The 14,005-nt window shown below is 48.5% G+C and overlaps 1 protein-coding gene across 1 annotated transcript in view; it reads right to left on the reverse strand.

Annotated features, from left to right (window-relative positions):
- Nucleotides 1-11,278: 11,278 nt before the first annotated feature.
- The window catches only part of Inmt (indolethylamine N-methyltransferase), a 7,017-nt gene continuing 4,290 nt past the window's right edge, over nt 11,279-14,005 (reverse strand). Inside the window, 3 exon segments of the mRNA XM_008827520.2 lie at nt 11,279-11,343; nt 13,316-13,489; nt 13,492-13,520. Of these exon segments, the coding sequence (XP_008825742.2) occupies nt 11,288-11,343; nt 13,316-13,489; nt 13,492-13,520 (259 nt within the window). The 3' untranslated portion in view covers nt 11,279-11,287.

Below are 14,005 nucleotides of genomic sequence, written 5' to 3' on the forward strand. Positions count from 1 at the left end.
AGACTGTGTCAGTTTGACCATAACAGAGAGGATGGTGCAATTCAGAGCAGAGAGATGACCTCCCTGAGAAGCAGGCATTGGAACAAAGATCTGCAAGAGGCAGCAGGGTGTGGTGGCACACGCCTTTAATCCCAGCACTTGGGAGGCAGAGGCAGATGGATCTTTGTGAGTTCATGGCCAACCTAGTCTACACAGTGAGTTCCAAGCCAGCTGGGGCTATCTTAAAAAGACAGGGAAAAAAATTGCAAGAGGCAAGGGTTTGAGCCTGAAGTTCTCTGGGAGGAGCCTGACAGGGAGTGGGTCCCAAGGGCAGAAGCATATTTAGCATGTATGAGGCTCATAGGGAAAGAGTGTAATAGACAAAGGAGAGAGAAAAAGATGGACCAGTGAAGAAATGAGGCCCTGAGGGCCATTGTAAGAGCACTGGCCTTTATACTGAGGTGCAGCTACTCAAAGGAAGGAGGATATCATTTTGACATTGTATTTTTCACAAAAAAAAGCATGCAGAAGCAACCATAAAATGAAGTTACCTATAATAACAATATTCTTTTAGTTTTTTCTATCCACTACCAACTGTTAAGCACTATACATAAATAAACATATGTAATCCTTATAGTCACATTTTGAGTTGGTACTATCATTGTCACCATTTTTTAAATGAGGAAATTCAGACTCAGGGAGGTTTAGTAACTTTTACAAGGTCAGAAAGTTACAAAGTCACAAAATAGGATTTGAATCCTGGCAGCCTGACTCCTGAGACTGTACACTGGACATCTTTTACACAATCTTGAATTATGAATAAATATTTTCAGAATCTTCTCACTTGACCCTGTGTGTTCTGACAAGTGTTCTGTCCAAGATAAGACTCTGCAGGGCCTTCTCTGACTTTACTCAGAATCTTTTAGATGAGTACATGTATCTACTTACCTATCCATCTACCCATCTGCCCATCCTTCATCCAGCTACCCATCCATCTACCCATCTATCTACCCACTCAATCCATCATCCCTCTACTCATCCACCCACCTGTCTACCCATCCTTCATCTATCCACCCATCTATTCTTCACCTATCCACTCACTCATCCATCTACCCATTCATTCATCTTTCATCTGTTCACCCACCCACCCATCCATCTATCCACGTGCATATCCATCCATCCACCCACCCATCCATTCATCATCAACCGACACAGCCACCCACTCTTCCACCCCTCCCTTTGCATCTATTCAGCCACGCATTCATCCATGTGTTCAGTAGTCATGGAGACTTCCGATATACCCAGTCCGTACTGAGCAGAGGTTCTCATCTGCTTCCTGTTTTCATTTTCCAGCCCACGAACATGGCAGCAGAAACCAGACAGCAGCCTCAGACTCCACTGCAGTTCTACCCTATCCAGCCTGCCTCAGTGTCTCTGCTGTCTCCAGAGGGCTTATCTGGGTGACTGTCAGTCCAATCTGAGGGTCCCTGGCTGTGAGGTATGCTCCCGGGGCAAATGATCGCTGTTGCTTGGAAGCTTCTGCTGCCTACAGGTAGGATCTGGGGAGAGATGGCTCAGCCTCCTGAAAGCTCAGGAGGGAAGTGGCCTTTTGTGTTCAACAAAGAGTTCTTGTTTTTCCCTTTGGGTGTGGGGAGTCATAAGCCTGTTCCCTTCTATCTTCTGTGTGAACCCTGGATGGGGGACTGAGCCTAGAGTCATAGAAACCCATCCAGGTAAGGAGATGAGTTTCATCAACACCCACCACCTCTTCCCCTGCCTGAAGAACTGAGCCTAGCCCAGGGGCCAAGTAGGTGCTTCTCTCCTATGCTTGAAAGAGGACTGCTTTATTCCTGTGCCCTCACCCCAGGCCAAGCACGCTCAAGGCAGGTGTCTGTCCCTTGGGCTCAGAGCAATCCTGACTATCCCCTCTACCCTTTTCCTACTTCTGTGTAAGACAGTTCTGCTCCTGGGTGCTAGACTTTGTGAGACTTGGAGCAACTCAGGGAAGGAGGAGTGCAAGGCCTCTAAAGACACCTGAGGCAGCAGCTGGGGTCTCCCCTGAATGTCTGGGACTCCTTTCTACCTCTTCTGGTTTTACTGTGAAGATGGAGCCCAGGGCCTTGCTCATACATAAAGGCAAGTGCTCTACCACTGAGCTACGTCCCGGCTTTTTTTCTACATCTTGTTACATGTTCATGTATAACCTGTTTAAATTTAATATCATTTAAAAGTGATTTCAAGTTGTAGAAGAGCTACATGAAAAATACTCCCATACACCTTTTACTCAGATTAATTGGTTATTAACATTCCAGTTATTACTGTTAACATTTTACAGTTTAATGAATGAATGAATGAATAATGAATGAGGGTATGCTTGAGAATTAACATATCAAAGTGCTGCAAGCAAGTGCACCCATCTCCACTGCACACAATGAAGACTGGGCTAGACATGTGACTTTGGGTGAATGAGATATTCTAGAACTAGGGATGAAAAGAGAAAACAGTCTTTTAAAACAAGACTGGGGCCAAGCTTATACTTTGCCAGTTGAACCTGGAGAAACCATTTTGAATGAAATCATGGGTGGGACCTGACTCCAGGACACAGACACTTCCAAGAGCTATCTGGGTACACAAGTACCCTCCGAGTTCCCCACTCTTGAAAATGAAATTTAAGAGTCAGGCTTTTTGTTTAGGTAATTATAATGTTGATGTAGTAATGCCACATGACTGTATCTCACACCCATATGTACAGATGTATCATGTATTTGATGCGTTAAGTACTTTAGATTTAAAACAGTTCTGTGTGTGTATGTATGTGTATAAGTGTATGTATGTATATGTATATGTATGTGTATACATATTTTTATTTTTTTCTTTTTCAGATGGGGTGTTGCTATGTAGCCCAGGCTGGCCTTGAGTTCTTCATCCTCTTGCCTTTGCCTGCTGAGGACTGGGATTACAGACCTGTGACAGCAGGCATGTCTGGCAGGGATGTTCTTTTACATAATCATGGTACAATGATTAAAACCAGGAACCACAACACTGACCTTATCATTAGCTAATCTGTATGTCCCATATCCAAATTTTGCCTGTTGACCCAAAAGTGCATTTAAAAAATTTTTATTTTATGTGTATGAGTGTATCGCCTGCATTTAGTAGGTGCATCCATGTCATGCAATCAATGCCCACGGAGGTCAGAAGAAGGTGTCAGATCCCCTGGAACTGGAGTTATGGATGGTTGTTAGCCACCATGTGGGTGCTGGAAGCTGAACCCAGGTCCTCTCCAAGAGCAGCCAGTGCTCTTTACTGCTGAACCATCTCTCCAGCCCCACAATAGAGCATTTTTTAACCAGCTTTTTCTTGATCAAGATCAGACTGAAGATGATGCATTTGCATTTACTGGCCATGCCATTTTACGCAAGGCAGGTACTTGCCATTCTCCTAACTATCTTGACAATGCTTTTACAGAGTCCTGTGTGTCATTCTGGGGAAAGTCCATCTGTTTGAAACAGTCTAGTGTTTCCTTGTGATTGAACTGAGAAGGGAGTTTCAGAAGGCATTAGCATTAGCATTGTTGAGGCCAAGGACTTTAGAAAATGGAGGTGGCTCCAGCAAGAGGCCTCAAAGACTACTGACCACACTTACTCTTATACTCACCCATCCAGGAGGTTTTTGCTGGCTGGGCGTGTAGCTCAGTGCTGGCTCACTTGCCCAGCATGAAGAAGGTCTTAGGTTCAGCCCCTGGCACTGCAAGAAATAAAAGTATTTGTTGAACACTGGCTGTGAATCACACAGCACTCTAGATGTCTGAAACATGTCCATGAACAATGATGAAATATTTGCCCTTGTTGCATATAGTGGGTTGGATAGAGGCATCCCTTCCTTCCCCAGAGCCTTAGAAGGTGGCCTTATGTGGTAGTGGGATCTTTTTAATGTAACACAGATAGGCTTGCATTGCTGGGATGGATCATGTATGACACAGAATATAAGAGAACAAGAGGAGGAAAAGCTGCGGAAATATGGTGGAGGCTGGAATTACGCTACTGTAGGCAGGTGGCAGTTAAGGGTGTGCAACTAGGCTGACATTGATTATTTACAGCTGAAATTACTTGAGGCATAGACTTTCAGAGAGGGAAGGATCAAGGGCCTGCTGACTTCAGTGGACCTTCTGTGGTATTGAACCATCCAGTTTGATGTGCTCTCATAGCCCTAGGACACTATACCCAAAGGCTCCACTCTGTAGTGATGCTGCATGGCTTTCAGCACACCTCTGATTCCAGCAGCATTTCCTCGCCTTCTGTGAAGTCAAGAAAATTGGCCCCTCACCTAGGATGAAGTGCTGGATGCTTAGTAGGGTGCTTCATGCTTGACAACTGTGACTACTATAACCCGCTCTTATGTGCTAACAAGAAGACACTGATAATCTTTCCCTGGGAAGATAGCTGGGGGTAACTCTACCTGATCAAATCCTAGATCACTGGAAGCATTCAGCAGGCACAGGATTCTAGAGAGTTCTATCTTTGCAAGCACACGAGAAAGGGGAAAAGCCGGCCTCTGTAGCTTCCTGGTTCAATAGGCCTAAAATAACACCTGTTTGTGCTGCCAGGGTGGTCCAGAGAAACATGGCCTGGCTTGTCTGTGTACTCACTGTCCCTATGAATTGAGTGCAGTAAGTGGTTTTGGCTACTGGATTGGGAGGTCATGGCCTTGGGATGGGGCAGGTTGGTTGGCCTACTTTCTGATCCTAAACCCTGAAGGCTTTACACTGTTTCTCCTTCTGGGAGGATACACAGAGCAAGGTGACTGGGAGAAAGGGGAGGAGGGAAAGGAAGGAGGAGGGAAAAGAGGAGAGAGAGATAGATTCTGACTCCATGTTTTCGGACCTCTATCAGGACATCATATGCACCATGGTTGTCAGTAAGGTGTAGCTACAGGCCTCAGAGCCGATCTGTCCCCACCATCTGGACAGCTCGCAGGTGAGGCACTGTCTCCTTGGCCTTATCTAGGTCCCAAGATACCCCATGGCTCCTTTTACACATGAGGTGGTACACACGTGGGTGGGCCTGGGCAGAGGGAACCTGGCCATCCATGGCCTCTCAGGCGCCTCTATTGGTCTCATCAAGTGGCTCCAAGGGACGATAAATGTGGGTCTTCTATGATGGTTTCCCAGCTGTCCAGAAGCAGGGCTCGGTTAGTGTCTGTGGATATTTTTAGGCTGCATAATACAGCTCTGCCTTGAATTTGCATAGCCTTTTCCCCCCTTTTGAAGCCCTGTCACATCAACCCATGCAATGCCAGTACCTTTTACTGCAATGGAGATCTGCTTATGGCATCTTCTCATTTCTCAAGTGGTAAACAGAGACCTGGTGAAGTAAATCAGCAGGTTGGGACTGCTTGAGAGACAGAGAATAGTCCCAGTCGACCACAAGCATGTCTCAGCAATGGATGGTGGAGGAGGGCCTGACTCTCAGCTCATCCACTTTATCTCCACTGGCTACACAGACAGGTTGAAGCTGGGCTCTGAGTAGGAACAGAGTCCTGGTGCCTGGAAGATGCCAAGGCTGGGTTGTACTGCATTAGCATAACCACTGCATCCATGGGCTTTTGCCAGTATCTGGAAGCTCACTTAACTCCCTAGCTTGAGTCATCCAAATTGCTAGATTTGGTTTTAATTTATTTGTGGATGAATATCCCTCCCCAGAGCCAGGAGGTGGGAGAGCAAGTCTCTTTTTAATTATTCGGGGCATTATTTCCAAAGTTCTCTGAGCTGAGGCTAGGGACAGAGGGTGATTCTGCCCCTCCAGTGAGTGCCTCCTCCCACTCCAACACCATACCATGGCCCAAACCCACCCAGGGCCCAGATGGAGCCCAGTGGGCTCCTGCCCAATTCTCCCCTTCCCCTTACACCTGCTGCCTACTGCCTCTGCTAAGAGAGCTGGTAAGTCACTCTGCCTGCAGCCCTAGACTGATGATTGGGGGTGGGGTGATCTGGCAGCCTGATGCCCATTGAGAGGCAGAGTCCCCTGGAGGAACAGCTTTCCAGTCACCCCATCAGCTGGACATCATGACCCTGTCATGCTCAACTTACGTATCTTCAGTGACTCCTAACTTACTCAGAATAAGATGATGGGCTGTAGGCAAGCATGGACGCACACACTCCTACTGTCCTCCCTGTCCTTCACTCAGTACCTGGGCGTTGGCCTCTTTGCTGTTCCTGGAAACTTCCAGGTGCTCTCCTACCTCAGGGCTTTTGCACTGGCCACTCTCTCAAAGATACTTTCTTCCTCCCTCAAGTGTCACTTGATAGAGACACTCTCTAGCCATACTGGGGGTGGACTACCCCTGTCCCTTCCCCTCTCAGACATTGTCCTTGTGGCAGGACAGCTGTCTTGCTGGGAGAGGCTTCTACAGTCCCAATCCAGGGCTGGGCAGCCCACAGCCACTGGATGACTGACACAGGGCTACAGAGGCCTTGTGACGTGTGCTTTGCTGTAATGTGATGCTTATGATTCTGAGTTGGTTGGTATTCTAATTACTTAATGAGATTATGCTTTGACAGCACCAACTCCGTTTTGAGCTTATAACAAAAGGTCTAACTGAGTCAAATGACTGGCTGATAGTCACCGTGACAACTGACTGTTGACCACATTGACTACTGTGCATCAATATGTAAATGACATTGTTGGTGCTCAGGACTGTATTTCCAAAGTGAAAACCTGAGGGCTCAGATAGTATATTTTCTTTACTACAAATACAAATGCCTTGAGACATATTGTGGCTCTGTGTGAGTGTTACCATAAGGGGCAGTCCCTCGGACTCTCCTCTGTGGATGCACATTGTTAGTTTTCCTGTTAGAATTCTGTGTTCAAATGACTTTTTGAACCCATTTTGCCTATCCTTTCTGCTTTTACTTTTGCTTATTTTGTTTTTGTGTGCAGTGCAGTAAACCAGTTTACTCAGAAGCCCTTGGCCCATGTGGCTTATTTGATTAAAGATAAGAGGCCCTGCCTCTTTTGGAAAAAATGATCCTAAAGTTGAAATTATTACTAGGTGTTAAGGACTCAGGTCTTCCTGGCTGGGGAAGCAACAGAGGCTTCTAGGCAGAATGTGTGTACAACCCACACCCAGAGCTCCCGAAACTGTAGACCATCCATCCCTTCCTGTTCCACCTGTTCCCTCCTTCCAGGAAATTGGATGGAAGATACCCCCCTCCCTGCACTCACCCTCTCCCACCCAGCTTTTTCCCCCATCCCCTCTGCTACTCCATGCCTCATTGTCTCCAAATTACCACCTTCTGATTGACCCATCAGTTATTTGTTTTCTTCTTTTGGTCTGTTTCTCCCAATGTAGATGACAGGAGTGTCTGCTTTATTTCCTCTGCTCAATGCCCGCAAACTGCAGGTGCCCTTTAGATAGCTGTTGGCCGAGGGGCAGCTGAGAGAGCAGGGGCCTCAGGGAGATGGCACGTTGAGTGTTCTAGGCACCGTGGTACTAAACCCCTAGGAGGAGCAGTTGAGGGAGGCTCTACAGGGGCACAAGGGCCCTCAGTGATCCAGTGGCAAGTTCTTCATGCTGAAACCACACAGGACAATTTTCAGGAGGGTCAGCTCATTATGCTGGTGGTGGCAATGACAGCAGTAGCATTTCTCTGAAGCAGGAGGGGGGTTTCCTAGAATGGAGAAATGGCCTCTGCCAATAGCACATCTACCCCAGTTTCTACTGCAGACCTCTGACAGTCCCAGGAATTAAAACTACACCCCCCCACACACACACATAGCTGGGGCCCCTTGCCAGGTCACATACTTCCTGGGAGAAGCTAGCGCTTTAGACCTCCCCAGCCCCAGGGAGTGCTCCTCTGCTCATTCCAAACAGATGCGACTGAGCCAGGCGTTCATGCTAGTCTGTCCTATTGATGGAGATGTGCAGACCTTGGGACCTGTCTTGCTGGCTCCTCCTCCCAGAGCAAGAGTACATGGGCCATCTGTCCCATTTGGCACCAAGGCACAGTTAGGGTGAAAAGCCAGTCTGCCCCTTATTTACTGTGTGACCCTATGAAGGTTTCTTAAGCTCTCTGAGCCTCAGTTCATATATATACAAAATGAGGTTATTGCAATCACTCTGCAATTACTTATTGCACACTTATTATACTCCAGGCCCTGCTTTTGGACCTGGGGCCATGCACAAGCCCCCCAAGCTGTGAAATCCCTGCTGGAGCGTTGATTGCTGCCCCCACCCCATGCTTGTCTTCTGAACTTTGGGGCTTTCGGGAGAGGTGAGCCCATCTACACAGGGGACCTCAGTAGCTTCTCCCTTGAAACAGGGGAGCTATCAACTATAGAGGAATTGATAAAGAAAATGTGCTAGATACACACAGAGGAATTTGTTCAGCCATCAAGTGGCACAAAGTTCTGTGGTTTGTAGAAAAATGGATGCAACTGCACATAATAATATTAAGTAAATTAAGCTTGTCTCAGAGAGACAAAGTATCATGTTTTCTCTCATACGTGGTCCCTAGATTTTATAGAGAAACAACATTAGTTATGAAAGTAGAAATGAAAGTGCTAACAAGAGGGGCAGAGGTGGCAAATGGGGGCACATACAATGAATACAATGAAAATTGAAAAAAAGAAATAGGGAAGTTAAGAGACAATTCTAGAAAAAGCGGAGACCGGCCCCAAAGAGGAAGTCAGAAGGAAAAAATGTGAGAAAGTGTGTGGACCAGACCAGCCATAAAGGGTGGGACACCCTGCCTCCACCTGGCAGTCTGTTTATGATGAAGCCCAGGAAACAGGCGAGGAAAATGCCCAGGACTAAGTTATGACAGAGCTGAAGCCCTGGGTGCCTAGGCCTCCCAAATTTTGCATTGCCTGGTCATGAGACGTGTTGCTACCTGTTACTGTTTCCATCGCAGAACCTTGAAATGAGAGTCAAGACACTGCTTGTGGGCGAGATACAGGAGAGCAGTTTGAGATGAGGGCCTGGAATGGAGGAGGAAACCATGTGGAGGTCTTCCTTTACCATACACTGAAGGCCGGTATGCATACTCACCTCAGGCTGTTCGAGTCAGATTCTAGAACCCAGGTCCCTGACCGCTGGCCAAGGTTTTGCTGTGCCTGTGACCACCTTCCCAGAGGCTGCTCCCTTTCCACCCATCTGTGGGTAGGTAGCTGATTCCACATTTCCATGCCCTTTCTGCACTGGATCTTCTTTTCCTGCCGTCACCTGGGAAAAGCAGGGCAGTGATGGGCTCTTTCCATAGTACCTCTCCTCACAAGAGCACTGGATTCCAGTGCACCTACCTGTTCCTCTATGGCACAGCATGGGGAGTCAGGCGGCTGGGCTCTCTCAGGCCCCCCAGAAGGGCTCTGTCTGCCTTTGTTGCTTTCTTGAGCTGTGGTTTGGAGGGGAAGATGGTTATGCCTTCTGAAATCCAAACAGAAACAGTAGCTCTAGAGGTGAGGCCGAGTGCTGCTCTGATACTGGCAGAATCCACAGTTGACAGCTCTCTCAGATCCAGAAGTTAGCATTGCAAGGGGAAAAGGTATGGCTTTCTTTTCAACACATGGGTAAGTCAGTTTCCAATCTAACAGCACAAAAACGAGTTTCTTGCTTAATTAGAGGAAACGCTCTGTCTGAACCCCAGCAGCTGATGTGATGTAGTCTCCGTGGGCTGATCACTGCAGAAGGGATAGGTGTAGCAGCCACTGTAAGTATTTGCAAGTGATGTTCACCCTGAAAGGCCCTCAGCAGCCCAGGGGCCCTGGGCATTGCACATACCTCTTATCTGCCCACCCAGGTTGGGCCCCTGCTGCCTGACAATCTTCCTTTTTCCCATGAAGGTGCCTTCCCCCCATATTCCAAAACTGAAGAGAGGCCTTCCTTGACTTCTGGCCTTCAACTACTCACCCCTCAAGATGCACTGTCAGGTCCTGGCAGACCAGTCCCTGCTTCTCCCAGCTTTGTTTCTCCAGTCCCTCTGCACTGTGCCCCACCTCAGCTAGAAGATCACTATGAAGCAGTCTTACCCAGCTCCTCCTGCCTACAGTAACAGTCCCCTGCCAGGGCTGCAGCCGCTTCTTACTGCCCCTTCTCCGACTCTCAACACCTTGCTTAGCCTGTGGCTCTTGCCCCCAGCTGCCACCAGTCACTTCAGAACTCTCCTAGACCCTTGCAGTGGGTGAATTTCTCTCCTCCCTCCAGAGGCAGCCAGTCACACCATCACACCCCCTTCCCAACACAGGAATTCTGGACTTTAGAACAGAGGGAAGTCCAGAAGTGATCATCCAGGGATCAGTGGTCACTGAGTGCTGGACTGCAGATCCCTCATCTCCATCCAGGCAGGAAGTGGCTCAGCCTCTGCATATATACCCCACAGTGATGGGGGACTCTCTCAGACACAATCCTCCCAGGCCTCCCTAGGCAACCTTGGTATTGTAGGTGTCACTTGGTCCCTTTCTTGTGCCCAGCTCTCATTACCCTGCTCAGAGAATTCTTGAGCCTAGGGCCCTGTGCCTCTCAACCTGACACTGACCATGGTCAGGGAGTGGCTATTGCCACCTGAGAGATGGCCAGTGGCCTGGCCTTGGCAACCAACCACCCAGGCAGAAGTTTGGGGCTCATCTTTCCTCTGCCCTTTGCTCAGACCCTGCAGTGGAGCATGTGGTCTGGGCCCCAGGGAATCTGTGCTTCTCTGCTGCACTGGAGCCCAGGCCCTGCAGGCAGAGGGTCAGCCCCTCATGTGGAGCTGCCCAGCATCACCAGATGTCTAGGGAGGGGGACCTTGCCCTCTCCCTGTTGTCTACAGTCTTCAGAAGACTGAAAGCATATTGCTCACTGGTCTGTTCTACATAAACCATGTCTGGAAAACTGAGTGAGCCATGGGCATATCTGTTTTCTGTAACTTTCCAGAATGTTCAGCGTCAGCGAACTTCAAAGTTGGATTCTCAAGCTCTCCTGCCTGGATTGTAGTTCAGTGACTTCCAGAATGTTTCCTCTGTTCTTTAGGTTTCCTGTAAGGGATGTGTGCAGGTGCGTGTGCATTTGTGGGTGGGGGGGGCATGCTGCTTAGGGGAGCACACTGCTCCGCTCCACAGCCTATGTGCCTGTGTGCAGTGGTCTCTGGCCACTGTGAGGCCTCTGGCAGCAAGTGCAGGCACCAAAGCAGGAGCCCAAAGCTGTCCATTGCACTGGCCACCTCAGGACACTCCACCATCCTGGGCTCCCAACACATACCTCAGTTTCCTCTCCTGTCATCTCCAGGTCCAGTGAGATGCAGACTCTGGGACCACAAAGACAGGGAGTCCAGGCTTCAGAAAGCACCTGCCTGTTGGGAGGTCTTCAGGCAGGTTTCTTTACCTGGTGAGGCTTGGAAGAACCACAGGAAGTTAAAAAGTGGACTGAGCAGACCTGTCTTTTTTAAGAGGACCCAAGTTCTGCTGCTTCTCCTCCCCTGCACTGCCCTCTGGTGGCCACAGGGAGACATTGCTACCTCACAGTGTCTTCTTTCCAAAGCAGAGCCCAGGGCTGAAACTGTCCTTAATACTGGAGGCAGGACCTACCTGTCACTGCTCTGACCTAAGGCTCAAGGTCTCCCCCCCAAACAATGGAAATAATTAGGAAAACACCGGGTCTTAACAGCAGGATGATAAGTGCTGACTGCCCTTTTCTGAACCGTGGGTGCTGGCCTGAGCTTTTTTGTTCACCATGGGTTAGACAAGGTAAGAGGAGTGCTGCGTAGTAAGGTCACACAGGCAGGAGGCTGAGGGACTGGTCCACAGAGTCCCTGGTCATGGCTGCAGGCCATGGAGCACATTCCTCAGCTTCCTTTTCAGGTCCAGTTGAGAAGCAGAGTCTGGGACCACATAGACAGGGTGTCTAGCTTCAGAGAGGCCCTGACGGATTGGGCCAAGGTTTCAGACAGGGTAGAGATGTGACTGCATTTGCACTGGGCAGCTACTCTGCAGAATGGACTGAGTGTGGAACCCTGGGAGCTGACACACCAATGAGGGGCCCTGCTCCATTCACAGAGCTGCCAGGGGCTTCATGTGTACCAGGCTAGGGTGGGGAAATATAGATACTTCTCCCCTTTGCAGAGGACAGGTGAGCCCAGTTCTGGGAACAAGCTTCAGTAGAACCAGTGGGTGAGTGAGGAGAGGATGGAAGACTTATGACCTTATGAACTTCCTTCTAGAGACATGACCCAGAGCCTTCTAGAGAGGCCTTCCCAGAAACCAGGACTGATGTTCTTGGCCATGTACATGGATTAGTCTGACTCCTGCCCCACTCCACTGGCTGGGCTCAGCCAGCAACTCCTGCGACTCTATCAAAACCAGGTCCAGGCTTCAGTGTGGTTCTGCTGTCACTCACCAAACCATTAGATATAACCAGTCCCCTCCCCCACAGCAGGAACAGAAGTTTGCCTTAGATGTAGTCACCTGGCTCTGGCACAAGCTTTCTGGTTGTAAGATCCTGAGTCCTGGTCCTCTACTTCTCCCACTGAAGGCCCAGAAGCACCCCACACTCCAGCCGCAGCATGTTTCATGTAGTCTGTAGATGTTGGCACCTCTTTCCTGAACCTGGGCATGATGGCCTTACTTCCTGTGACTGGCACCTGCAAATCTTCTGAAGTTGCTGGGACACTAGGCCTCCAGGAACTGCCCCTGAGCACAATAAGGGGATCTGGAGGACCTGTGGTCAGCCCCCAACTTACCCCCATAGGTAACTCTGTGCATGGGCGTTCCAACTCCAGCTGCCTCAGTGGACAGGGCTCAGTGTTGCCCACCTCATATGCTGTCTTCCTGTTTTCTCCCTCATCCATGTCCAGGGGATCCCCTTTCAGATAAATAATTTGCACCCAAATTCTTGTCTGTTGTTGGGAGAAATTAACCAAGACAGAATCCAGACAAACCATTTTATTTTCATGTTCTTTTGTTCAGGGTAAGAAAAGGGGCCAGAGAGACAGATCTTGAGGCTAAAATGGGAAGCATGGGCTTTTCCTTGTGACTTTGGGACTAGGTACTAGGAATGAATCAGGGTTAGTAGGGGTGGAACAAGACTTCACAAACACTGGCTAGACTTCTCCAGGAAGACTTTTGTCTGCCAAGTGACCCCAGGTACCTGGACCCTTGCAGGCAACCACAAAGCAGACACCATCATTGCCACAGTAGGTCTCGCTGTAGCTTAGGGAGTGGTGGTCACACCATAGCTTAAACCTGGAAGCCAGCATCCTGCATGGCCTTCTCTACCATCTCCTTCTCTACATAGAGCCCAGAGAACTTCTTGGAGCCTACCATATAGTGTTGGAAGCGCAGGGTATTCATGGTAACCAGGTACTCACCTGGCTTCAGCAAGCTAGCAAGGCTGCACGGGGCTTCCTGGTAGGCATCCACATTGGGACAGGCATAATACAGGGCCAGAAGCCTTAGAACACAGTCGGCTGGCAGCATCTGAACTGATCCCAGTGGGGGGTTCTTGTTCAGGTCACACTTCAGCACATGGGTGACTGTCCTAGGAGCTTAGCTTCCTTGTCTTGCCACTTGCTTCTGTGGGAGAGTCACAGAGGCGATGTGGAAATTACAACTGATAATATGACTACGATAAAGAAGTATAACAAATGATAAACATCATAATTAGGAAAAATAGCCAAGATGATCATTACAATTTTCTCCAGTCCTATAACCACCCCATCATTCAACCTGCTCAGCCACACACCATACGGAGGGAAACTGGGGCACAAACTTGCTCAAATCCATGTAGTCACAGGTGATAGCAGGTTTGATATTTGATTAGTCCCTCACCTTTCACTTCTCCCATTCCTTCTTTTTAATAATTCAACTTTGTTGGTATATACCGTTATTATCTTAACGTGTGTATATGTGTGCATACAGGTGCATGTGTGTATGCAAGTGTATAAACAAGTATGTGCACATGTGTGTGGAAGCAAGAGGATAATCTCAGATGTTGTTCCTAAGTGGTTTGCTTTTAAAAATTTATTTATTTATTTATTTATTTATTTATTTATTTATTT

Source organism: Nannospalax galili, unplaced genomic scaffold (genome assembly GCF_000622305.1).
Source record: "Nannospalax galili isolate Female #2095 unplaced genomic scaffold, S.galili_v1.0 scaffold132, whole genome shotgun sequence".
Taxonomy (NCBI): domain Eukaryota; kingdom Metazoa; phylum Chordata; class Mammalia; order Rodentia; family Spalacidae; genus Nannospalax; species Nannospalax galili.